The 25,843-nt window shown below is 56.0% G+C and overlaps 1 protein-coding gene across 1 annotated transcript; it reads left to right on the top strand.

Annotated features, from left to right (window-relative positions):
* Positions 1-95: 95 nt before the first annotated feature.
* SF3B3 (splicing factor 3b subunit 3) lies at positions 96-25,816 on the top strand. The gene is made up of 26 exons (XM_040571567.1): positions 96-234; positions 416-525; positions 1,388-1,714; positions 2,476-2,648; positions 3,004-3,145; positions 3,984-4,096; positions 4,797-4,934; positions 5,699-5,802; positions 6,965-7,130; positions 7,644-7,739; positions 8,261-8,333; positions 13,463-13,614; positions 13,902-14,057; positions 14,328-14,483; positions 14,941-15,084; positions 15,836-15,958; positions 17,405-17,559; positions 18,317-18,491; positions 19,091-19,296; positions 20,139-20,295; positions 21,382-21,507; positions 22,461-22,673; positions 23,577-23,675; positions 24,041-24,184; positions 24,667-24,771; positions 25,037-25,816. The coding sequence occupies exons 2-26, from the start codon at positions 456-458 to the stop codon at positions 25,175-25,177; spliced, it is 3,654 nt and encodes a 1,217-aa protein (XP_040427501.1). The 5' UTR covers positions 96-234; positions 416-455; the 3' UTR covers positions 25,178-25,816.
* The last annotated feature ends 27 nt before the right edge of the window (positions 25,817-25,843 follow it).

The following is a 25,843-nucleotide window of genomic DNA, read 5'->3' as shown; positions in this document are numbered from 1 at the left end:
CGGGGAAAGCCTCGGGGTTTTTTTTCGGGGGCTCGCCGAGCGGGGAGAGGCCGCGTTTCTGTGGGAGTCCTGTCAGGCAGCGCGGCGGGCGGCCCGCCCCTCACGGCCCGCGGGGCCTCGCGCGAGGCCCCGGGCGGGAGGTGCGGGGCTCATGGCGGAGCGGGCCGGCGGGGAGCCCGCCTAGGCCGCACGGCCATCCGCCGCCATCCGCCGCCTCCCGCCGCCATCCGCACGGTAGGGCCGCTCCCGGCGCGTCCCTGGGCCGGGGGGGCGCGGTGCGGGCCGCCATTTCGGGGGCGGGGGGCGGCAGCGGGGAGACAGCGCTGAGGGAGGCCGGGGGGGGGGGGGGGGGCCGCGGGCAGGCCGGGGGTGGCTGCGCGCCGCAGATTATTTTAATAAGCGTCTCTCTGTAAAGTTCTAGGCTCGGCCCGGCCGAGGCGTGAAGCGACGCCGCCATGTTCCTGTACAACCTGACGCTGCAGCGCGCCACGGGCATCAGCTATGCCATCCACGGCAACTTCTCAGGTAGCTGCGCCGGGGGAAGGGGCTGCGGTGCCCGGGGTGCCCTCGGCACCCGCACGGCTTCGGCCGGCGGTTGTCGCCTCCTCTGGGGCGTGCGGCTGGAGCCTGCGGGAGGGTGGAGGGGAGTTTGGTTGTCCGTGATATAACGGGGCGTTTCGTTCGCTTCCGTCGTCACCCAGATGCTTCGTGGTGAACAAGTCCCTGCGCGCTTAATTAGTGATTACAGCAGCAAATAAACACCAAGGTGGGGTTGTTATTGTTGTCTTGGGCGTGCGGCTGGGACCTGTGGAAGGATGAGGGGAAGTTTGGTTGTCCACGATACTGCGGGGGGGTTTGTTCTCTTCCAGCTCCTTACCTGCCATTGAACTTTCCCTTCTGTAAATGGGAAAGTTACCAAAAAATATCTTCCCTGCCCCCCAGCGCTTTAGGGCTGGGCAGTAAGTTCTTAAGCAAAGGGCAGTAGTAATGAAAAGGCACTAACGTGTAAGTGGGAACCAAGTTGGCGTGATAATAATTGCTGTATAAATCAATAAAATAGATACATCAAAACGAGTAAAAGCTTTTATAAAGATTAATTAAAGATTAATTCCAGGAGTTGGACTCAATCGTTGTGGGTCCCTTCCAAGTCGGGGTATTCTGTGATACTGTGATCATCACCCAGATGCTCCAGCATCGTTGTTAGTGGTGAACGCGTCCCTTTACGTTCTTTTTTAGTAATTGTGGCAGTAAATAAATGCCAAGGAGTTGCTGTTGTCGTCATTCTATTCTCGTCTTATTCTCATTACCAAGAAGCTTTTACCACAGAGCGCCTCGGGAGCGCTCTCACCATGCTGTCCCTCACTCCTTTGCGTTCCGGGCCCCGCAGGAACCAAGCAGCAAGAAATCGTCGTGTCCCGGGGCAAGATCCTGGAGCTGCTGCGCCCGGACCCCAACACGGGGAAGGTGCACACGCTGCTGACGGTGGAGGTGTTCGGGGTCATCCGCTCGCTCATGGCCTTCCGCCTGACGGGCGGCACCAAGGACTACATCGTGGTGGGCAGCGACTCGGGGCGCATCGTCATCCTGGAGTACCAGCCCTCCAAGAACGTCTTCGAGAAGATCCACCAGGAGACCTTCGGCAAGAGCGGCTGCCGCAGGATCGTGCCCGGGCAGTACCTGGCTGTGGACCCAAAGGGCCGCGCGGTCATGATCAGTAAGTCAGCGGGGGTCGGGTCCTGCTTTGTGTTCCTGTCCCGGGGTTAGGAGCTTCGAAGCGAGCCCCTGCCAGGTGTAATCGGGGTGTTTGTTCTCAGGAAGCTCGTTAGGCGCATCAGGGAGAGTGCAGGCACGTGGGCTGGTTCCTTGACGCTGCGCAACTTAATTGCCCCCCAACAGTTCAGGAAGGCAGCTTGCCTCACGGTGAGCAGACAGAGCCCTGGCACGCACTATCTAGGAGAAACACTGGGGCCTCCAGTAGGGCCTACAGCCTGAAATGATGCTGTGAATTCATGTCTCTTCTCCGAGATGAGTTGTGAGGACAACCAGATGCGTTTCTGATCAGGCTTTGCAGGCAGGGGGAGCCTGGGGTGGGCTTTTGGGGTTTTTTTGATAGGATTTACCGTCAGCTGGCCGGTGTCACTAACGGTTGTGCTTCTGCAGCCAAAGGGACAGCGAGCTCGTGGTGTGAGTGAACACTGGGTGTGAGTTCCCTCTGCCCACGTGGTGCTGACAGGGGAGCGAGCACGGGGCTGGGCAGGCCCAAAGAGCAGCGTTAGGTGTCAGGGAGCTGGGGGCTCTGCTGTTGCTTGGGCCCGAGGCACTGAAAATGAAATGTTTGGTGTTAATTAGAGGCACGGGGTGCCCGCAGCAGCGGAAATATGCTGACACCTCGTCGCAAAGTGTGTGTGTGCGTGGGGGCAAGTGGGCACGGGGAGCTGTGTGGCCCCGCGCTGCCCCACCGCCCTCCCGTTTCAGGCGCTATCGAGAAGCAGAAGCTGGTGTACATCCTGAACAGGGACGCCGCCGCCCGCCTCACCATCTCCTCCCCGCTGGAGGCGCACAAGGCCAATACCTTGGTCTACCACGTGGTGGGAGTCGACGTGGGGTTTGAGAACCCGATGTTTGCCTGCCTGGAGATGGATTACGAGGTGAGAAGAACCCGGTTGCCCTTTGCTAGCCTTAACGCTTTATTTCTCTTCCGCCCTTTCCCTTTACCTGCCCGTGAAGGCAGGGAACGCTGCCTGCCTTTGCTGTCCCAGGGAACTTCTGTCTCAAACTCACCTGCTTCTGGTCGTGCCTCCAGTCAGACCCGGGATTCTGTTCCGTCCCGGTGCTTCTGCTCAGGGTCTTGCTGTTCAGCTGCAAATGGGCACGTTCGCTTCCTCTGAACCTTTTTTGTGCGTTGTCTTTGGGACTTGAGCACTTCGGAATGCTTCCCCCAAAAGCATTCTGCCATCGGTGGCTTGAAAGAATTTAAAATCTGAAATCTGTGGTTTGTTTCAGGAAGCAGACAACGATCCAACGGGGGAAGCAGCAGCCAACACACAGCAGACGCTGACGTTTTATGAGCTGGACCTGGGTTTGAACCACGTTGTTAGGAAATACAGCGAGCCCCTGGAAGAGCACGGCAACTTCCTAATAACAGGTACCGGCCACCGGGCTGCTTTAGGTCCTGGGGGTTATTGGGGCAGTAGTCTGAGCCACCGGCGTAAATTAAGGGGGAGTCAGGTTCCTGTGTGGAAATATTTAGAAACGCACCGACGCAGCTGAGGTTTAAAAAGAGATGCAGAGCTCTGAGGTTTCCTTCGGGTTCTCATTGCTCAGAGCCACGAGATGTTAAAATTAGCCAGGGACAGACACGAAGGGATGCAATCTGAGGGACCACACGGGTGCTGCTGTGCTCCCACATGGGATTCCAGCAGCTAACACGCACACGAGGGTCTCTAAACACAAGGAGGGAAGCGAAGCGAGCCCCCTGGCCGTGGGGAACGGCTGCGCTGCGGGGCCCTCTCCGGGAGCAGCAGAAGCTGAGGAGGAGCAGCGCGCTCTCTTCTTGCCCCGCTGCTGGGTCCGAGCGCTGCTGCCCGCCCACGGGGCTCGACAGCAGCCTTCTAAAGGCGCGCTCAGAGGACGAAGGAAGGGTCAGAAAGCCTCTGGGAGATTTTATGGCAACGAGCAAATGTGCCGGTAACCCAAAGGTCGGCCTCAGCTGACGGGCTGCTGGTATTCGGGGCATGGCGTGGCTTTCTAGACAATGAGATGTGAAGGATAAAACAAGCAATTGGTCTGAAGCCACATCTTTTTCTCCTTCCTAAGCCCTCGGTTCGGTGTCTCTTTCTCCTCAGTCAGAGCAGACTCACATTTAGGGTTACTCAGAGCAATAGGACCCGTGCTGTTTTAAAGAAAACTAAAATGCTTTACAGGCAGCGAGTCAGACCCGTGGCAAGGACTCTTCAGGGTAACATTTTTTTGTTGTGTTTCAGTTCCTGGTGGTTCTGACGGCCCCAGCGGGGTGCTGATCTGCTCAGAGAACTACATCACGTACAAAAACTTCGGTGACCAGCCTGACATCAGATGCCCAATTCCCAGGAGACGGGTGAGAGCTCCGGGATCCCTCCCTTACCCTTTTTTTGAGATTTTTCTTGTCGGTGCTGAACGTGTGCTCGGTGTCCGCCTGCGTCGGGAGGATTTAAAGCGAGGAAGGAGGGTTGCGGTCTGTCAGCCTGTCGTCTCCCTTGCACGTGGGGACGTGGGGGTGTGCGCAGCCTGAAGGGATGAGTTTGGTTCATGTCTCTTCTCTGAGGCTCACGCTGCAGACACCACAAAGGCTCTGATCAGGCAGCGCTGGCAGCGTGAGAGGATGACTGCAGACGGTGAGGCACGCTTGCCGGTGTGGGCGCGGGTGAATTCGGCGGCAGCTCTGTCGTAGCTTCAGCTGCTCCATCCTCTGCCGCCGCCTCCTCCTCCTCCGCTGCAGGTTCTGGCAGAGCTCTGAGCACCTGCCAAAGCTCGGTGCTGCTCGTGGGATGCAGCCCTTGGCTCTGATATGTGAGGGTCCTCCAGGAGGAGGGTGAAAGGGGCAGGAGGGGGAGTGCTGAGGCACAGCGCCTGAGGGATGTATTTCCTGCAGGGGAGGGGATGTGCCGGCTGTGCCGGGGCGTGGGCTTTGTGCTGAAAGCCTGTCCCCGTGCGGTCAGTTCTTGGGCACCCGTGAGGTGGGAGCGCTGCAGGCAGTGGCGCCACACGTGTGCTTGCTCTGAGTCTTCCACCAGTGACCCTGCGTGCTCTCTTGGCAGAACGACTTGGACGACCCGGAGAGGGGTATGATTTTTGTCTGCTCCGCCACACACAAGACCAAGTCCATGTTCTTCTTCCTGGCCCAGACGGAGCAGGGAGACATCTTCAAAATCACTCTGGAGACCGATGAAGACATGGTGAGCACTGTGGCGGAACAACACAAAGCGCTCGTTGCCACAGAGTCCTCGGTTCATTGTTCTGCCCGATTCTCTAAACAGACGAATGCCTAATATTTTGGGTTTAGCTCTGGTGGTGCGTGGTCTGTGTGCTTTGTAACAGCTACACCCATGGCCATAACGGCTCCTTGCTCATACAGAGGCAGCACGAGGTTTACAAAGCTGTTGCGTATACGCTGCAGTCGATCTCGTTGCCACTTGAGATACAGCCACCTTGGTGCAGCTGGTCTGTGAGTTGAAATAAACCTGAACCGAGGTGGCTTGCTGCTGCCTGCCCTGGTGCTTCTCAGTGAAGAGATCTCTGCCGCACTGAATCACGTGCTTGGTGCTTGTTTTTTTCTGAGTGTATGTCCAATGTTAGTTCCACCTGCGTCTAAACACATCGAATTTAGCGCAAAGAGTGAGTGTGCAGCATCTGTAAGTGGCTCGAGACCGTTCTTGAATGCTTTACCAAGGGGTGCTGTGACCGTGCCAGACGCAGACATTTGCTCAGGACAGTTGTGCACTTGTGGAGGACGGCTGGTGTGCAGTGATGTGCAAACTGAGCCAGTTCCCTCTTCCTTTTAGGCAGTTAACTTTCACATCTGCCTTTGTTTTTTTCTAAAATGACTCAGTGTTTCAGAAGCCAGGAAGCCTCAGGATGGAGCAGGCGGCCTGGCTTTTTTATTGAGACGTGTACGGCTTTAGTACTCTGCAAGCACAGTCACGTCTTCGTCTGCTTTCAGGTGACGGAGATTCGACTGAAGTACTTCGACACCGTTCCTGTGGCTGCTGCCATGTGCGTGCTGAAGACGGGCTTTCTCTTCGTGGCTTCTGAATTTGGAAACCAGTGAGTAAACAATTGCACATCGGCATTTTTCCCCTGAAACAGCCTGTTTCTGTTCAGGACTGCAAGCCGACCCTTGACCTTACTGAACATAAAAAGACAATCTCTGTTTTAATGAGTGGATTAATGCTTTGTTCACATGGCTTGAGCAGAACAATTGGGTTAGGCTATGACTGAACGGGGAATTTTCTTGTTGTTGAACCCAGATTAAATACTGTAGGGCAGAGGACAGAAGATAACGTGTTGCTGCGGCAGGTTTTGGAAGAACTGAGCACTTAGGGTTCATGTAGGATCGGTCATGTCCTGATGGATGAATTATCTTTTGGTTAATTTGGTTGATTTTCACTGAACTTGCACGCGTAGTACAGCGTCTCAAAACCTGATGGCGTGCTCGGGAGTAGGTAGGGGTTTTTTTATCAGTAACTGTGTGGCCCGCTTCTTAATACAGTCGTTCTCGAGGGCTTCCTCTTCTTGTATTTGGGGTTCATGAATATTCCAAAGATTGGAAGAAGGCTTTGGATGTGGCTTTGCAGCGGTATGCTCACAGAAATGGAGGTTTGTGCTCTTCTGACTGCATCTGCGGAGTCAGCCACCCGGGGGAGCTCCCTCTGGTTTACCAGAGCGGCTGAATTCAGTTTTGTAAAGCAAGCTTTTGAGGAAGCCATGTTCGTTTGCACATATTAAAAATAGGAATTGGATTGGCCTGTCCTTCTGGATTTATTTTCTCCTCTGAAGTTTAACTCGATCGTTGTGTTATTTAGACCCATAAAATGGAACAGAGAGTGAGGGTAGAAGTAACGAGGTGAGAGTACTCCAATAAAACACGGAACTGCAGAGCTGCAGTCTTATTTGCTGGCCCTGCTTGTGGCCTCAGCCGCCAGTGCTTTGGCTCTACCACGAGCATCTCCGAGGCAAAACACCAAAACTCTGCGATACCTTGCCAGGGACAGCTGCGGATGAGGAGACCTCGATTTAATTTATTCATTTAGCAGCCGTCAGATTCCCTCGTAACGTGTTCTTGTCACCAAGGAAGCGACCCCTAAGGCTAAGTTTTAATGGCTGTGAGATAGGGAAGGATTTCCTCCACCCTGCTGCCCGGTATTTGGCTGTGCCTGACTTGGAGCAGCCCGTGCTTTGTGCTCAGCGTGCTCTTGCTCTGTCCCAGCTACCTGTACCAGATAGCTCACCTGGGCGACGACGACGAGGAGCCCGAGTTCTCTTCTGCCATGCCCCTGGAGGAAGGAGATACGTTCTTCTTCCAGCCACGACCCCTCAAGAACCTGGTGCTGGTGGATGAGTTGGACAGTTTGTCGCCTATTCTGTGTTGTCAGGTGCGTTGCCATCAGCAAGCTCCCTCCCGCTCTTAAATCTTTCTCACTTGGAGGAATTCATTGTGGAGGCATGATTTTTTTTCCCTCTGCTTTTCTGCAGAGTATTTGCGTGTAAGCAGAGTCACCAGAGCTACGTTATCCTAGCTTTCCAGAAATTCTGTGCTACAGTAAATGCTGGTAGAAAAGCAGGCCTGCTAAATCCTCGGTCAGCTGCCCGAGACTGGCACCTGCTCTGACAGGTTTTGATTGCCGTGGTGATAAATTCACATCAGGACGTACGGTGTCGGCCAGCAGTCCTGTGCTGGTCCTCTGTTGACCATTAGACCGGTTCTCATCCCCTCTGCAGAGGGGTTGGGTAAAATTTGACGTTATTTCAGGGCAGCAGGTGGCACACCCTGTGGCATCCTCACAGTTTGTAGTGGCTGAGGAAAGCATTAGAGCACTAGCACGGCGTACAGAGCTCGGTTTTATTTCCTCTTCCTGCGGATCATTTGACACCGTTCCTCCCCGCAGATCGCGGATCTGGCCAACGAGGACACCCCCCAGCTGTACGTGGCCTGTGGCCGGGGGCCCCGCTCGTCTCTGAGGGTTCTGAGGCATGGGCTCGAGGTAAGACTTCAGCTCCTCAGAAACACAGCGGGAGGCAGCGGGAGATGATCTGAGGACTGAGGGTGCTGTGAGGAGGGGACTCTCCTTTCGCTGTAGTCTGGAGGCAGACTAAGACTCAAGGCTTGTGCCTCGGAAGCAGGAGGGCCGTGCTGTTCGCTCTCACAGCCTCAAAGGCTTTTTGTTCTGTTGACTCCGCACCACCTGCATTTTGTCTCCCCTAACACGCGAGTGTCTCGAGCTGGAGCTTTCGCAGCGTCCCTGCCAGCTGCTGCTGCTCTCGGCGCCGGGGGCGGGTGACCCCGTGTAAAAGCTGGTCAGCTGGAGCCCTCGTGTTGCGACAGCGCTGCTCAGCGCGCTCTGCCCCCTTGCACGTCTGGCACGGGGGGAGCATCAGAGCTGGGAATTTGGTAGTTTTCCTGCCCGGTTGTGGGAAAGCTTAAAGACTGATTGTTACAGTAAGTAATCCCCCAGTAAGTCTGAACATCTGTTATCAAAAGAACCTGGTCCCCGTTTCCCCCTAGGTGTCCGAAATGGCCGTCTCGGAGCTGCCCGGTAACCCCAACGCTGTGTGGACCGTGAGGAGGCACGTTGAAGGTACGGGGTGCTCTCCTAAAGCACGGGGAGGTGATGACATGCTTTGGGGTTCTTTCGCTGTTTTTTGGGGGGTCTTTTGTCCGAGGAGGTAGGAAGGGTGCAGCACGGTGGCTGTGTGCTGTCCCCGAAACTCAATTTGAATCGGCAAACTGTACGTGGAAGCCCCCCTAGGACTGTCACGCTTCCCTTTGGCAAAGAAACACCTGCCCCCGCGGCCCGCTGTGCTGCATCTCCGGAATTCTGCTCGCCCTTTCCACCTTCCGCGAGTTCTTGCTCTGACATCAGGAGGCAGCGGCACTGCTGTGTGCTGGAGCAGGCTCGCTGCTTCAGAGGTGTTGACAACTGCAGGCATCAGCTCTTCGCGAGGCAGCAGGATGCGAATTACGGAACAAAGCGGATAGATGGGCAGCAGTATCTGTGTTTTATTACTTCCCTCCGTGCCTGTCTGTAAAGAAAACAGCCTGTTTGGGCTGGGACGCGCTGCCTATTCAAAACCCCAGCGGGATGTAGGGTGCTGCGCGTTCCAGGAAGTCCAATCGTTGAAATTGTCCAAATGTATGAGCTTGTGGGTTTGCTCGTATTTTTTTAACCTGCTCCAAAATGATGGGTTTGCCTTGCGAAAGTATAGGAGGAAATGTCAGCCCTCGTCCTGCCTCTCTCGGGGGTGAGAATGGAGGTCCTCAGAAATGCCAAGCACGCCTGAAATGAAACTAGTCGGGGTGCTGGTGTGTCTCCGTGGCTGTTCCTGAGGCAGTGCACGTCTCGCAGAGACTTGCTGTGGTCTTACGCTCTGGCTATAGAAATGGCAGGCTGTTGCAGCAGAGACCCCGTCCTCCTGTGCTGGTATCTCGATTTTAAGCAGTCTTGGAGTAGCGTGTCTTCCAGGGAGCCTGTGGGGGTGTCAGGCGTTGCTGTGGGATTTTCCTTGCCACCTGAGACCTGCCTTCAATTCCTGTATTTGTGTTCTGAGGCTCGGGTACTGTCTGAGCAGCATGGAAGGGACCCTGTGCGGGAGGTGCCTGCGTGTTTCCCAGAAATGAAAGGGGTCAGAAGGAAAATATTTCCACGGTTCATACCAAAACCACGTGATTTTCTTTAAAAGAGGCATTCCAGTTTGCTTGTGCTCCTGCCTTCCAGAATAGGAGCTGGTAACGTTGTTTGCCTTGGAGAGATCGAGACTTCCGACATGACCTTACAGTTTTAAAACCTTTTCTGGTGGGGTTCCAGAGGAGCACTTTGACTTCCAGGGGACGGAGGACCATCGCTAACCCGCATAAAGCAGCCCGGTCTTGCTGCTGCCTCTTTTTCCTTTTACCAGATTTTCTGAGTTTCAGCATAAAGACCTCGATGACTCCAAAAATGCTGGAAGCTGTTGGCAGCCGTGCCGCTTTTTAAATAGTTTACCTTTCTGTAAAAGCGATCACCAAGCCACGACTCACTGAATTCACACAATTCCTGTGGGTTTTAATCAGACTGCAGGGCCCTTCCAGACACCTGTCTGATCCTGAAGCTGCACGAGTGCTGGTGCGAGTGCTCAGTTTGCAGTCGGGCTGCCTGGCGCTGCCTCGGTGCCGCGGCGAGCGCGTGCTGCAGGGCCTCAGAGACCCGTGCGGGCTGGCAGCCGTCGGAGCAGTACTAACCCTGGCTGGTACGTGGTGATGCACACTACCAATACCGAGCCTCTTTTTTTCTTCCGCAGGTGGCTGGTGGTGGAGGTGCTGATCACCACAGGTGTGTACCTACTGCTAGGGGCTCCTGAGCAGTCCCACAGGTTAACCACGCACAATCCCAAAGTCACGGGGCTCCCTTTCCGCTGAGCTTTTCAGTGCATGAGTTCGGGAAGCTGTCGTGTAGCTGGAGATTGGTGCCTTTGGGCTTCAGTAGCTGAGGAGTAGAAGGCATCTCCCGTTCCTTCTGAGGCTCTTTGGGGGACAGAATAATTGACTGTGTCTGCAGAATGGTGTTCTGCCTAAAATCAGGTGTGCGTTCGAGAGGCGTTCTCAGCTCCCGAGCTGCTTTTTTTTTGTTTCCCCCTCAGAGAAAGCAACCAATAATTCCTGAGGCACCCGTAGGCGTTGCTGGCATGGGGCTGCCCTGCGGTCCTGGCACCTGCCTGCCATCAGACAGGGGAGCAGAGGGCTTTGCACCAAAGCCTGGGTTATTTACAGCTGGGTATTGAGGGCTGGGAGCTCAAGGCTGTGCGCTGGGCCGTGGAGGCAGCTGCCAGCTCCTGCACACACGGCGCTGCGCGGTGAGTCAGTGCTGCAGGAGTAAACAGGAGCCCAGGGAGATGCGCTGGCATCCCCCTGGGTATTCCAAGTGAGAATAGCCCTGAACCTCCTCACCGCTTGTCTCTGCCCACTGAGCTGTGTGCGTTTGTGCAAACCCAAACGCCGCGGGTCTGGGCGCGTGAAACGCCCGTGTCGGGCGCGGGCTGGCTCGCGGTGATGGAACTCCGGGGGCTGAACCAAACTGAATTCCCGGCGAGGCCCAAAAAGGGCAGCGGCACGGCGTTCCTGGACAGAAGCGTGATGTTTTCCTAACTGGTCGTGGCGTGCATGGGGCTGCAGGAAACGTGTACGGAGGGCACAGGAGAACGAGTCCGGCTGTGGCTCCTCGGGCACTGAAACGTCTGTCGCTAGCTGAAAGGGGCGAACCGGAGCAATTAGGGCAGTAGTAACCATCGCTGCAGCCTTGTGCCTGCACACAGGGTAACGCCTGTCTGCCCGAGTCAGGCAGCCCGGTGCTGTGCTTGGGGTTGTACGGAGCTGAGTGGTTGTCTTGTCAAGATAGAAAGCTCTGTTCTTCGGCTGAGAGTACTTCTCAGCGTGCCCCGGGGATTTAGCCTTCTTACTTTCAGCTAGGCAGTCTTCTGAAGCAGAATCGTATGGAGTCTGGATGAATGCGTCCTACTCACTGACTTCACTCTGGTAAATCAAAGCTTTTATTCCCGAAGCCTCAGCAGAGAGGCCCGAAGCGACACTCCTGGACTTGGAGCAGAAGTGCACTTGTCGCCATTACCGACGCAGGATTAACGACGCGCGCTGGTGTAGCTAAAGCAGTGAAAAGAAAGAGCTAGAAGCCTTGAGAGGCAGGAGTGAGTTTTGTTTGGAGTAGGACTAAGGGAATCTGTTTGGCTTTCTTCATCCTGCTCCAGCCCACGTGGGTGAGCCTCCAGCTGGAGCACGGAGGTTTGTCATGAGAATGACGGCCCCGGGGGAAGGAGCAGCTCTCAAGAAGTTTGGAAAGCAGCGATGGTCTTTGCAATGGAATTTTTAGAACATCCTGTCTACAGGATATTTATGAATTAAAGGGCAGTGAACTGCTAGAATCACTAGTTAAAGCAGTCGAGGAATTCTTGCAGGCTTCTGGTGTTCAACAATGCATGCAAGTTTCAGGAGAAGCCGTGTTTTAGAGCAGAAAGCAAGCGGTGTGCGGCAGCGCACAGCTCACCGGACCCCTACCGTCCCCTGGTAGTGGCAGAGGAGTTCTGCTAGGATCTGTTTCTGTGTGCGGGCTCCGTTCTTGTTTCCTGGCTGTCCCGCGTGGATCTGCTTCCCTCGGGGTCTGGGGGCGCGCTGCAGGTCCTGGCTGTGACCGCTAAGGGAGCAGTGCTGGAGCCGTGCCACGGGGCAGTGCTGGGGCTGCTTCAGCTGCACAAAGCTCCTCCGTCTCCATCGGAGCCTGCGCGCCAGATGTTCAGAGAAAATGAAGCGTTCTTCACTTGCATATTTTCAGCTGCGTGTCAGAGCTGGGTAGTAGACATGACACAGCAGATTTGGCAACACCTTCCTCTGAGCAGGGTGGGTAGGAAAAAGATGTGTTCCTGGAGCCTTTGGTTCGGTTACCAGCTTAAAGGCAACCGAACTAGGCTGCGTGTTGCCTGCTGGCATCCCGTACTCGTCCTGGTGGGAGCTCTCTGTTCTCTTTCCATGCCTCGAGATGCGTTGGTTGCTTCTCCGTGTCTCTCACCGGTGCTAACCCTGGTGAAACTGCTCGGGGGGCACAGCTGGGACAGCTCTCGCTCCCCTTCACCTGCTAATTCATGCGATTTGGTGCCTGAGCTTGGGGTGGAATTGGGTGCAATGGGTTTCTCCTCTTGAAGAAACGGCACGTGCATGACAACGGCACCAGGAGCTTCTCTGAGGCAATCCCACTCCTCCGCTGAGGCTCCTGGCTCCGTTTCCCAGCCGGCTTCGTTGCTGCTGTTACGTTCATTACTCTGTTTTAACAAGACTCTCCCCTCCCCTCTTTACTGCCTCTCTTGCCGCAGAATGCAGACGTGCAGCAGCAGGCCGGGGCTTTCCATCTGCACGCTGCCCCTGCCCCGTTTCCCACGAAGTTTCCCTATTTCCGTGTGAGCCGTTCAGACTGTTTTTGTTAGCATAGCTTCTCCCTGTCCAAGCTACTGGACTCTCCCAAGCTGTTCCCTCTGGGAGAGGCCAGCGCTGGACATGATGGCTGCAGTGCTGTCACCGGCACCAGCAGAAGGTCAACTCTTGCTCTGTCTTAAAGGTGGAATTTTCTCATCCTGGGAGCCCGTATGGGTGGCAGTGCGAGCGTAAGGCAGCTGAGCTGCTGGGTGCAGGTGGAGCGGGCCAGCCCTGAGCTCACTGCTGTCCTAAACGTGCAGCCTGTTACCGTGGGGACGCTGGGTAGAGGTGGGGTTTGCAAACTCCTGTTCACAGCGTCCACGGTGCGGTTTCTGCAGACAGGTTCCGTGGTTCAGGTTGTTGGCGTTGGGCCTCGCTGGGTGTTAAATCTGGGTTCAGCTCCTCGTGTGAGGTGGGGCAAGGGTCTTAAAAACTGCAGGCCCTGTGCCGTCCTCGGCAAGCAGTAGGGTTGCTTGGCAGAATGCAAGCAAAGAAGTCAGTTCATCACGAACTGACTCCGTACAGAGATCATCGCTCCGTCCTGGCTCGGTCTGGCGTTCCTCAGAGCCCAGCAGTGGACGGCTTTTGCGCTGCATGCCCTGGGATGAACTCGCACAGCACTGCCAGCAGATGCGATTATCGCTGGAGTTCTGCTGAAGAGTAACTGCTAGACATCCGTCAGGCTGTGAATTTGGATGGGAAGCCTTGCATTTATTTAATCAAGTCTTTTTTCCCCCTCCTGTCTCCCTTGCTCAGATGAATTTGACGCCTATATCATCGTGTCCTTCGTAAACGCCACGCTGGTGCTGTCCATCGGAGAGACCGTAGAAGAAGTGACTGACTCGGGGTTCCTGGGTACGACGCCCACCTTGTCCTGCTCCCTGCTGGGGGACGATGCTTTGGTGCAGGTAAAGGACAGCTCCTGGCACCTCTGCGGCTCCTTCTCTCTTTTATCCTGCTAGTTACACTGGACAAGCCGAAAATGCTCCTAAACTCCCTCAGTGCACGCTCAGTGGTTTCTTGCTGTAGTTCAGAGAGAAAATGCTTCCAGCTGCGAGTGGCGTTGTCCTAGTCCGGCCTATGGCACGTAGGGCACTGCTGCCGGGGTGGTGCTTGCTTTGGCTTGCTTGTGTCGGAATTCCAGGTGAGGCGAAAGTTGGGAATCCAGGAATTAACGTGACCTTTTGTCCTTCAGGTGTACCCGGATGGGATCCGGCACATCCGAGCAGATAAAAGGGTAAACGAATGGAAGACGCCCGGGAAGAAAACCATCGTCAAGTGCGCTGTGAACCAGAGGCAGGTGGTGATAGCGCTGACCGGAGGAGAGCTGGTTTACTTCGAGATGGACCCGGTACGTGTGGCGTTAACCTGCTGAGGGAGGCTGGAAGGGCACGGCAGAGCGTGGGGCGCCTGCCCCAGAGCAGACCTGCTGTTCTGGCCCTTTGAGTTGTCAGTGAAACAAGGCTGTACAGAAATGGTTTAAAAAATAATAATAATTCAAAGCTCTGTCTTCAAAATAAATTTAAAACCAACTGGGGGAAGGGTCTGGAGAGAGATTTTGGTGCTGGTCCGCCCCGTTGCCCAGTTAATAAATAAACTTTGTGCCTCTTGGGCTTCTCAGTCGGGACAGCTGAACGAGTACACAGAGCGGAAGGAGATGTCGGCCGATGTGGTGTGCATGAGCTTGGCCAACGTTCCGCCCGGCGAGCAGCGCTCCCGCTTCCTCGCCGTCGGGCTGGTGGACAACACCGTCAGGATTATTTCCCTCGACCCTTCGGTGAGTAGCGGCTCTGGCTTTGCCTCTTGTTGGCTCGGAGCGTTCAGAAGGGAGCTCGGGAGCCGCGTCCCGTGGATGTCAGGAAGGAATGACTTTAACTGGTGTGGCTTCTCTGCCGAGCTGAGAGGAAGCGCGGCCCTCGATCCCAGCCTGAAACAGATTCCTTACTTTTATCTGGTCTTGCTCAGGCCTGGCCATTTACTAGATAAGATATAAAAGTTTTTTTTTGTTCTCCTCTCTTCTCACTGTTTGTATCTGTGGTAAAAGCAAACCCATTCTGCAAGTGGTTTAGCAGCAGAGCAGCACCATCATTCCTCTGCCTGTGACAGACGAGTGTTCAGAGCTCGTCTTCCGCAGACCGCAGAGTTGTTGCCACTCCTTGCTTGCCACAATCCATCGTGCCTGTGTCTGTTGTGACTTTTTTTTTTTTCCTTTTTTCCCCCTCTGCCTCCCGCAGGACTGCTTGCAGCCGCTGAGCATGCAGGCCCTCCCCGCGCAGCCCGAGTCGCTGTGCATCGTGGAGATGGGCGGCACGGAGAAGCAGGACGAGCTGGGCGAGCGGGGCTCCATCGGCTTCCTCTACCTCAACATCGGCCTGCAGGTGAGCGGGGAGCTCGCCGTGTGGCGGGGCACAAGTGCAAGTTTCCCCCTGCGTTCCCAGACCCGAGGCTAGGCGGGAGACAGCACATTCCCCCAGACTTCGCATGGGACAAGTTGTACTCTTCCCCTTCCAGAAGGAGGGCAAGCTCTGCAAATTTCTCGGTGAAATGTTGTTGGTCGTTTCTGCAGAAATTGCCTGGAGGGCAGGATATCAAAGGAACTGACTGCGCACAACCGCAGGCTCTGCTCTAATAACTCTGCTGCTGCACAGTTTTTGTTGCATCCAGTTCTGACTCTGTGATCCTTGACCAAAAAATGTTGTTTTGACAATTCAACATGTGGCAAAAATAACCAGAGCAGTCTCAAGTGATGTCAGAAGGCAAACTTAAGCAGCGTGGGCTTTGGGGGGTGAATGCTTTGTACTGAGAGGGATTAGGAAACTGAGTCAGTCCTCCAGCTTTTCAGGGCTATGTGATGTACCAAAATTCTGGTCAATGTTTTTTGCTTTTGCTTTTTTTTTTTTTTTTTAATAGTAATTCCTTTCTGCCTCCTGGGAGTGTGCAGGAGCTATGGTTTGTGATACTAAGAGCCAGTTTAGGTAGAGAGTGGTTACAGGAGGGGTTGTATCAGAAGCTAGGAAAACAAAAGCCTGGTTCTTCAGAAATTGTTTCTTCTGTCTTGAGTAATACGGGGCTGTGGCTGTTAACTCTGTGCCTGTAATCGTGGTCTGACTGTGGTTTCCTGCTGCCAAGAACGGTGTGCTGCTGCGAACTGTGCTGGACCCCGTGACGGGTGATCTCTCCGATACCAGGACCAGGTACCTGGGCTCGCGGCCTGTGAAGCTCTTCCGGGTCCGGATGCAGGGCCAGGAGGCGGTGAGTGGGGCGAGCTCTCCGGGGGGGGCAGACCCAGTCCCCCGTACAGCTTCCCCGTTGTCCTTACTGGTGGGCAGGGCAGGGGGGCCTCCTGGCAGGGACCCTCTGGGTGAAGGTGGGAAGCAGAACGACTTCGTTATGGAGCTGCCTGGCCTGCAGCTCGCTCCTTCCACAAACACCTTTGTTCCTGTCACTATTCTCCGTACCCTTGGGAATTAACGTGTAGTGCTGCCCTGCCTTGCCTGAAAGGGAGTCATCCAGCCACAGGCTGTGTTTGCAGCTTGCCTGGAAAGCCCTGCACGGATTTCTTGGCACGGAGACGCTGAAAAATCTTGTCCTGCCTGCCTCGGTGGACAGCCAGAGGGAGCCCCGTGCTCCTGGGCTGCTCAGTGCAGGTCGTGCTCATCTCCCGCACCGGTCGAGAGCGGCACAGCCAGGGGCTACGATGTTAACGTGCACAGCTAGAGGAAAATATTTGTAGGATTTGGCTCGCAGGGAAGAACTTGTTTCATCGGAAGTGCCGTTTTAGCCCTTCTGATGTGACACTGGGGAGATCTGCCACCCCCTGCCTGACTCATTTTTGGATGACACCTTCAGGGTTGAGAAATGCTGCCGGGCAGCGCAGGGGGCTGGAGCTGGGGATCCAAGCTTTGCTGTCATGTTGTGGTGCACGGCGTGGGTCTGACCTGCTCCTGCCGGCCTCCCAGCTGTAACTCAGAGAGCAGTTCGAGCAACCGAGCACCTTCTGCATCGACACCAGTCTTGGTTTCTTGTCTGACAGCCTGGGGAGGAAAACCACGCTCGGGGACAGCTGGTGTGTGGCTTGGAGCAGCCTCAGGGCAACTCCAGCTCTTGCTGGTCAGGCAGAAAGGAAAATTGGGCTGCTGTTGGGTTAGCCAGATGTGGGAAGCTGAGGAGTTACAAGTCCATCTGCTTCCTTTGTTTCCCTTAGCGTAATCGATTGGAAATGGGCTACTGATTTTATTTATTTATTTATTTTTTAAGTAACTGTCACTTAGATTCCAAAGCAGAGCTACAGCACTTGGAGGGTGGTGGAGCTACAGCGTATAGTTCTTTTGTAAGACCTGTTCCCATTAGAACATTGGTTTTTTTTGTTTTTTTTTTTAGATATGAAAGTATTAGTTGATCTTGGATATTACAGATAAAATTTTCTTTATTGTACCTCAGTTTGAGTGTCCATTGTCTTGACAGCTCCTCTTCGTGCCATACGCGGTTCCCAGACACCGCTGTCTCTTGGAAGCAAGCGGTGTTTCTGAAGGTGTGCTCTGAGCTGCGCAGAGCCCACCCACAGGAATTTATTCCATTTTTCCAGCAGTGGGGGTCCGTTGCCGCGCTGTTCATTCACCTACACCCCTTCCTGTTGCACAGAAGGAGCTCGCCTCCGTCCCCAGGCGTGCCCAACTCGCTGCCTTCTGCCTCTTGCAGGTGCTGGCCATGTCGAGCCGCTCCTGGCTCAGCTACTCCTATCAGTCGCGTTTCCACCTGACTCCCCTGTCCTACGAGACCCTGGAGTTCGCCTCCGGTTTTGCCTCTGAGCAGTGCCCCGAGGGCATTGTGGCCATCTCCACAAACACGCTGAGGTAAGAACTGGGGGGATGCCAGAAGGGCCTTCAGAAGGAAAGGGGTCAAGTGACTCAGCTTCGTTTTCAAGGGGTTTTTTTTGAGGTTATTTGATTATGGGTCATGATTTGGTAGAAACACTTGTCTGTGTTTCCGAAAGCAAACAGAACAGAAGGGTGCTCATGTCAAAAAGAAACAGGGTGTGGTGCGCTTCTCCGGTTGGTGCTTTGTAGCTTTTTGAAATAACAAATGTGATTCGGGTAATCCTTAAATTCACCGCTCCTTACCGAGGGAAGTTGTTGATAACTGAGAGCCTGTTGTGCATTAGGACCGTCAGGCTTGTGACCTGAACTGGCTGCTTTGCAGAAAGCAGGGCACATCATCTGAGCAGTCAGCGGCACGACAGGCCTGGGGTTGTTGTGTTTTTAAATCAGGGATTAAATCGATATGAAAATAACAAGGGAGCACAAATTCGGGAGCTCTGCTTCATGCACTTGAACAGGCACTTTCTTCATATCAGTCCTCGCTGAGATTGCAGCATTCATTGCTTTTAAAGGAGCCATTCTTTCTGGAGAGACTGGTGGTTTTCAGTCACGAAATGCCAGAAGAACTGGCATTTCAGCTGGCAAGCTGCAGAAGAAAGGCTGGCTGGTCAGGCTTTGGCATTTTTCATACAGTTGTAACTAGAGCATCTCTGAGGAGCATTGGATGACCCTCCGCCCGTGGGACAGCCGCTGTCGGATTGTGTTGACCACCTCTCACGTCTTTGTCCCCCAGGATTTTGGCGCTGGAGAAGCTGGGGGCAGTCTTCAACCAGGTCGCCTTCCCCTTGCAGTACACACCCCGCAAATTCGTCATTCACCCCGAGAGCAACAACCTGATCATCATCGAGACGGACCACAACGCCTACACCGAGGCCACCAAGGCGCAGAGGAAGCAGCAGATGGCCGAGGTAGGCGGGGTGGCGGACAGGTGGCACACGTGTCCCTTCCCTGGGGACAACTTCTGCTGAAACCCTCGCCTCTCGGCGGTCCCAGCTGCTGCTGCCCGCTCCTTTCTGTGCTCTGTACGGACACAGGCGCTGAAGGGAGTGGAAATCTGCCTCGAAACGTGAGTGTCAGCAGGATGCAGTGCTCCCCAGCGCTCCTCTCCTTGCGTGTTGTTTTGACAAGCTCTAAAAACCCCTTCTCAGGACAGTCCTGCTTGCGTAACGCCGTTCCTTGGGTTCTCTGGGAGAATGTTTGGCTTTCAGTGGGTTTTCATCTTCAGTTTGCTCAATGTTGTTTCCAGAGCTGTTGCTCTGGAGAAACAGCTCCCCAGACAGCTGCCCCTCGGGCCGGGAAGAGCTGACAGTGTGCTCTGAGACCTGCTGGGGGAACGAGCTCAGGACAGATGGCAGCTTCACAATCCAAAGGCTTTTAGGGCTTCCCAGGTGGAACCTTGCTCTGGAGTACCTGGGCTGGGGGTCAGGGGGTGTATTCTGCGCAGCGTCGGCAGGTCTGTGAGGAAGTGCTCTGAGCTGGTTTTTCCCCTTCCTTTAACGTGCCCCAGGAAATGGTGGAGGCTGCGGGCGAAGATGAGCGGGAGCTGGCCGCGGAGATGGCCGCAGCCTTCCTGAACGAGAACCTGCCGGAGTCCATCTTCGGCGCTCCCAAGGCAGGGAACGGGCAGTGGGCCTCTGTTATCAGGGTGATGAACCCCATCCAGGGAAACACCTTGGATCTGGTCCAGCTAGAGCAGAACGAAGCCGCCTTCAGGTAAGAAGCAGTGCCAGGCGCAGCAAAAATCCCTGCTGCTGCTGAGTCTTAGGTGGGGTTTTTTATTTTTTCATCATTTTCCTCAACTGTTACGACTGCGAGTTGAAGTCCAGACGCAGCATGTTATCAGGAGGCCGGGTGAATTCCCGGAAGGGATTGCCACGTGCTCAAAGCTTTTGTCTTGCCTTTCCTTCCCATCCTGCCCTCGTCTGTCTGCACATGACACCGGGAGCTGGTGCAGCTCTCCAAATTCATTCGCTGGGCCCCGGTGCTTAAAGAACAACACGGGGGTGGACGTGAGAGATAAGAGAGCTGGGAACGCGAGAACATCCTGCGCCTGCTTGCTTCCCTTCTCGTCCAGATAAACGAGCGGAGATGGGAAGGGAAGCGTCGGAGGGATGCGGGGAAGGCAGCACAGAGCCTCAGCAGGTGGAGCGGGGTTGGGTCGTGCTCGCCCAGAAGCTCTGTCCTGTTTGTCCAGAATTCCCAGCCTGGCTGAGCTAGGCACCAGGCAGGAAATAACAGTGGAAGGGGAGGAAGCTTACACGTGCGGTCCAAATTGGCACAGTCTTTGGAAAAGAGCTTTGAGTGGGGCTTCGCATGTGGCTAAAGTCTGCGAGAGCATAAAAGCAGTGCTTTGGGCATGTGAGACAGCTGTGGTGCATCTTTTTTCATGGGGGAGTGAGGGAATCTGCTCCAAACATGACCGCAGGGAGGAAAACTGACCTCTGGAAGTGAAACCTCGCTGCGGGAGGGCTGGGCTGACCTGGGCAGGCGTAAGCTGTGCTGCGGGTGGGTTTGTGTCGCAATGGCGCTGACCCCCGGTGTCTCGTCCCCCCCAGCGTGGCCGTGTGCCGCTTCTCCAACACGGGCGAGGACTGGTACGTGCTGGTGGGGGTGGCCAAGGACCTGATCCTGAACCCGCGCTCGGTTGCTGGGGGATTCGTCTACACGTACAAGCTGGTGAACAGCGGCGAGAAGCTGGAGTTCCTGCACAAGGTGAGGGGGGAGAGAGAGCAGCCTCTGGGTGCCCTGAGCGTAGCCGGAACATTGCAGCACTGCCTCAGATCATCATGCGGGTGTTACACACTGGAAACAGTTTCCAAGAAAACAAGCCACCTCCCCCCAAAATCACATGGGGCGTCTTCTGCAGAGCTGAGGACACAACGCAGACCTCCCGGGAGTCCCGGTCCTTTGCCTCTAGCTGTCTTATCTAATTGGCAGACAGGAAAGGAGTGGTTTATTCCATGCCCCCACCGAGCAGGGGAGAGAGCAGCTCTGTTTCTGCCTCAGCACGAGCTCAGGGAGCTGCACTTGGCGCTCGTTTATGAAATGAACTCACACTCGGTCGCTTGAGCCCTGGCGCCGAGGCGCTCGGCCCGGTGCTGGCCGCACGAAGCTGTCGCCGCGCTTCTTGGCTGCCTGTAGGAAGCGCTGGTTGCCCAGGGGACAGCTTGGCTGGCAGGCCTCGGGGGCTTTAGCAAGGGTTTCTGCAGGGCTGTATTTAAACCAAATTGTGTTCTTCCAAGTGCTTCCGGCACGATCAGGGTTTGAACACGTGGGAAGGGAAACTGGGGCTTCCTTCACGTCTCTGGTCCTGGTGCCGCGGGTGGTTCTGTTCTGGAGCACGGCCCTCTGGTGCCACCGAGCACCCCCTTTGGAGCTGATGGTGTGAAACAACTTCTCGTAGCCAAGGCAGCCGAGCTAGGAACGCTAACTGGAAGCTCCCTCTGGGTAGTTTTAGGCAAAGCATCAAATCTTTCTGTTGAGGATAAAAGCAACACGAAGAGCAGAGGCAGCAGGACCTTGTCTTCTGTGCCGCCTGCCCTCGGCTGGGGCGCTGCCAGGAGGGCGCTGTCAGTAGTGCCCAGAGCTGCGTTAGCGCCCGTGTGGCTGTGCTGGCGTTGGGAGGGTGCCCTTGTCCCCCACCTGTTTAAAAGGGTTGTGGTCAGCTGCTGGAAGCCTTGGTGCGTGCCAGCGAGTTTCTGCCAGGCCGTAGCCGAGTCCCTCCTGAGGCTCGGCGTAAGCTCAGCTCTGCCGGTGGGGATCTCACGGCCTTCCTCTTCTTCTTCCGTCCCTCTCTAGACCCCCGTGGAGGAGGTTCCTGCAGCCATCGCCCCCTTCCAAGGACGAGTCCTGATCGGGGTTGGGAAGCTGCTGCGTGTGTACGACCTGGGCAAGAAGAAGCTGCTTCGGAAGTGTGAGAATAAGGTACTGGCTCTTGTTCTTCACCACGGCTGCTTGCACTGTGGGCAAAGCAAGGCTTTAGCTCCTGCAGCCCCCAGTGTGCCCTGGGACTTGAGAGCTGGGCCTGGGCCTCCCGGTCCACCCAGGGCAGCCTCAGCAGCTCTGCCCGTGCCGGCTCGGTGCTGTTCACCGACGTGTGCAGGAGCTGCAAATGCGAGAGGTCCCGTGCAGATACAGCGTGACAGCTGCTGGGAGCGGTTCCTTAAGTGGCTGGGGACAGAAGCTGGGTGTGTACGAGCACCTCTGCAGATGGCTGGAGCACCGAAAAGGGGATTTTTCTCTTAAACTATTTCTTGGACTTTTAAAGGCACAGGATCAATGGGCCTTCTTGTTCCGCATCTCTGGGATTTGAAGAAAAATTTCGGAGCGTGGTTTTCTAACTGTTAATTGCCTGCTCCTCCTCCTCCTCCTCTCATGCTGGTTGCAGAACCCGTGCCAGGTGCTGGCTGCTGCACAGCCAAACGCAGCAAGCTGGGAACTTGTAGGGGAATGGCTTTTTGTTATGTTTGTTCTTCCTTTGTTTTTTTGGTTTTTTTTTTTCTTCTCTGCTGAGTATGACTTGCATGAGAAATCGAAGCTGTCCTGCAGGGCTGCAGCAGCGAGGGGAAGCCCTGCTGCTGACGTCTGGTTTGCTGATGGCGCTGCTTCTCTGGGTGCTGGTCTTGCATCCGTTCACGGCCCGCTAAGTGAAAAATGTTGCCTTGCAAGGGCCCTGCATTGGCTGCGTGTTCAGCTTGGGGCTGCAGCGTACCCCAGGTGTGACAGGTAGCCTTGCAGGAGACGCTGAGAAACGGGCAGCCAGCCCTGGTTCACAGAGGGAAACGCTCTCAGGTGGAGCAGGATGGAGCTGATGGCACCTGGCTGGGTTATGCTTCCCTGGTGGAGGCGCTCAGCTGTTGTCCTTCCTCCCCCCGCAGCACATCGCCAACTACATCTGCGGGATCCAGACCATCGGGCACAGAGTGATCGTGTCGGACGTCCAGGAGAGCTTCATCTGGGTGCGCTACAAAAGGAACGAGAACCAGCTCATCATCTTCGCCGACGACACTTACCCGCGGTGGGTCACCACAGCCACCCTCCTGGATTACGACACCGTGGCCGGAGCCGACAAATTCGGCAACATCTGCGTGGTGAGTGTGCCTCGGAGAGGCTTTCTGAACACGGATGTCTTTTTCCTTAAAACACCCATGATTTGTCTTAAAGGAATGAGAATCTGTGCTCAGCTGGAGGCAACGCCCTGTGCCATTCCCTTGTTTTTTATGGGGCGCTGGCTGTCGTCACAGCGGCCGGCTGCAGTTTATCAGTTTAAGCTAAAGCAAACAAGTTAAAGAATCATCGGGTCAAAACCCACTGCGTTTCTGAAGCATCCGATGACTTTACCTTAAAACTGCCCCAGAAATTGCTGTAAGCCTTAAAACGATGCTTGGTCTCGTGGGCCCTTTCACAGCCACTCGTGTCGGGGTGATCACTCTCACTTTCCCTGCCCAGACCTCAGCGCCAGCGCTAGCTTTCTCTGTCACTTCCTCCGAGAGATGGTGTAGTCAGTGCCGACACTTCCCTGCTTGGCTGGCCTTCGGCCGGGGAGGAGGAGAGAGCAGGCAGCCTGTCTGCCAGAGCTTTCATCTCTGAAGCGTGCTTGGGCGCTTCGCAGCGCAGAGTGCGGCGAGTGTCGGACGTTACACCCGCAGGATTTGGCCACCGCACGCAAATTAATGCTCTTGGTGTCCCTGCCCCGAGCTGGGCTCGTTAGGGGCACCCGCCTTCAAAGCAACCCTGCCTCCCGGCGTGGTCTGCACGTGCCAGGCAGAGCCTGCTCGAGGTCTTGCCCACGTTTTTGGGCCGTCAGTCGTAATAACACGGTTGCCATTTAACCCTGGAGCCCCTGCTGGAGGGATCAAATTGATGGTTTTACAGTAAGCATAGAGCTGTTCTTGTAGAGCCCACCCGAGCGGCCTGTTCAGAGCCCCAAAGGCTTTCCCGAAGCGCACCACTTCTCTGCACCTTGTTGACCCTTCCCTGCTCTTCCGACACAGGTGAGGCTGCCTCCCAACACCAACGACGAGGTAGACGAGGACCCCACAGGCAACAAAGCTCTCTGGGACCGGGGGCTCCTTAACGGGGCGTCGCAGAAGGTAAGGCTTCATGGGAGGAGGACGTGCTGCTTGCTGTGGCGCCAGTCCTGCTCCTGCACGCCCGCTGTGCTGCGCTGGTGGGATTTCAGCATCATCGGGAGCCAAATCCTGCCTCTGCCCATTGGGTGGTGCTGGGTGGAAGCCGCACACTTGTTTTCTTTTCCTCCTCGCCCTCGTTAAATCCCTTTGCCCAGCTCGAGGGTAGCTGAGTGGCATGCTGAGCTGTGTCATCTGCTCGCAGGTGCAGGGCACGTCCCCTCAGAAGGCAGTCTCGGAACTCGGGGGTGGTGGGATCTGTTCGTGTTCCTCTCCCTTTGATGCTTTCATACGAGCTGAATGCATGTGCTGCTGTGCTCGACTTCCAGGCCGAAGTGATCATGAACTACCACGTGGGAGAGACGGTGCTCTCGCTGCAAAAGACCACGCTGATCCCCGGAGGCTCTGAATCTCTCGTCTACACCACCTTGTCGGGGGGGATAGGGATCTTGGTCCCCTTCACTTCCCACGAGGTAAGTGCGCCCTGTCGTCATGCCGCTTTCTGTGCGCTCTCTGTGAACGTGCTGCATCCCTGAGGTACCTCCAGGGCTCTGCGGGGCTGCAGGAGAGCCTGTGGCTGCAGGACAGCTCAGTTGCAAGGGGGAGGAGAAGGAGCTCAATAACCCCTCCTGCTGCACTGGGCTCGTCAAGAGTTCAAAGCTTTTCTTGTCCCACTGCTGCTGTAAATCCCTCCTGTGTCTGAGGGGGGTTGCCCAGCATTGTGCAGGGCCGTGTAGCCTGCCAGTGCTGGTGCTTCACGTCCCGGAGGCGGCGTTCTTGGCTGCGTTTGTCGGGGCCTCCTGGAGCAGCGTGAGGGGGGTGATGACCACCAAAACCGGGCCACTGACCACCAGAGCTGGGCCACCATCAGCCCTGGCCGAGCCTGGTGGCAGCAGCGGTTCCTGGCTGGTGCCGTAAGCGCGCGATGATCCGTGCTCTTTTCCTCTCTCCTCAGGACCACGACTTCTTCCAACACGTGGAGATGCACTTGAGGTCGGAGCACCCCCCTCTCTGCGGGCGGGACCACCTCAGTTTCCGCTCCTACTACTTCCCGGTGAAGGTGGGTCCGGGTGCGGGGCCAATCGCCACGTTTCGGGGGCTGCTCGGGGACTTCGCGCCGGCAGGTCCTGGCCTCTCCTCGGTGGGGGGAGGTTTGTGAACCAGTACTGGTGTGGTGAGCGTGGCGGTGACCAAAACTGGTGCTTGAGGAGCTCTGGGACCAGGGAGCTCTGGGAGCGAGCCGTTTGCTGCCGCTTTCCTCGCTCAGGCACGGCTTGGTGCCCTCACACCCTGTCGCTTCACCTCCCTCCTCCTTGTCCCCCCAGAACGTGATCGACGGGGACCTGTGCGAGCAGTTCAACTCGATGGAGCCCAACAAGCAGAAGAACGTGGCCGAGGAGCTGGACCGGACGCCCCCCGAGGTGTCCAAGAAGCTGGAGGACATCCGCACGCGCTACGCCTTCTGAGCGGGAGCAGGGCTCGCTGCGCTCCGGGGGCGCTCTCCCGAGCACGCGTGGAGGGAGGAACGTGTGCGGGGTTGTTTTGATTTTGGTTTTCTTTTTAAACAGTGGTTCATTCCCCTCGGTTTATGTTCCAAAGTAACACGATCCCACTGAGTATCAGCCATGAGGTCTCCCTGTGCACCCCACTGCTCCTGCGAGGGCTCGCGGTCTCCTGGCCGCGCCGTCCCCTGGGGGAAGCACCCCAGGGAGGACACACCGCCCTTCAGGGGGTTGTGCCCTGGCCCCTCCAGCTGCACCCTTGCAGGACGGGAGGTTTTTGTGCAAATTCCCTGATTTTTGGAAAAGGGAGCAGCTGCGGCGTGGCTCAGGGCTCGTGGGGGCCGTGGGTGGCTGCCCTAGGGAGTGCGTGGCCGTTTCGCTCTTGGGTGCTCCCTCCTGAAGGGCGAGGGGGTTTTGGCCTCGCCGTTTTTGCCTGTTTTCTCTGTAAATAGAGTTTTGTACAATGTCGGCTCTCGGGGGCGGGGAGGAGCAGGGCCCGGCTCCGGGACTCGATGCGTTTCATAACCCCTTTGGCAGGAGCCGCGGCTGCGCGCCGTGCCCGAGCAGCACATGCAGGACGCAATAAAAGCCTGGTTTTTAACCGCTCCAACTCCGGTGCCTCTCCTTGGG

This window comes from Cygnus olor, chromosome 12 (genome assembly GCF_009769625.2).
Source record: "Cygnus olor isolate bCygOlo1 chromosome 12, bCygOlo1.pri.v2, whole genome shotgun sequence".
Taxonomy (NCBI): Eukaryota; Metazoa; Chordata; class Aves; order Anseriformes; family Anatidae; genus Cygnus; species Cygnus olor.
The sequence above is the reverse complement of the archived record's forward strand: the minus strand, read 5'-3'. Positions and strand labels throughout refer to the sequence as shown.

Coding starts and splice junctions, on each gene's coding strand:
- SF3B3 (XM_040571567.1), top strand. CDS start 456: ATGTTCCTGTACAACCTGACGCTGCAGCGCGCCACGGGCATCAGCTAT. Junction 3,146..3,983: donor CGGCAACTTCCTAATAACAG/GTACCGGCCACC, acceptor GTTGTGTTTCAG/TTCCTGGTGGTTCTGACGGC. Junction 8,334..13,462: donor CGTGAGGAGGCACGTTGAAG/GTACGGGGTGCT, acceptor TCCCTTGCTCAG/ATGAATTTGACGCCTATATC.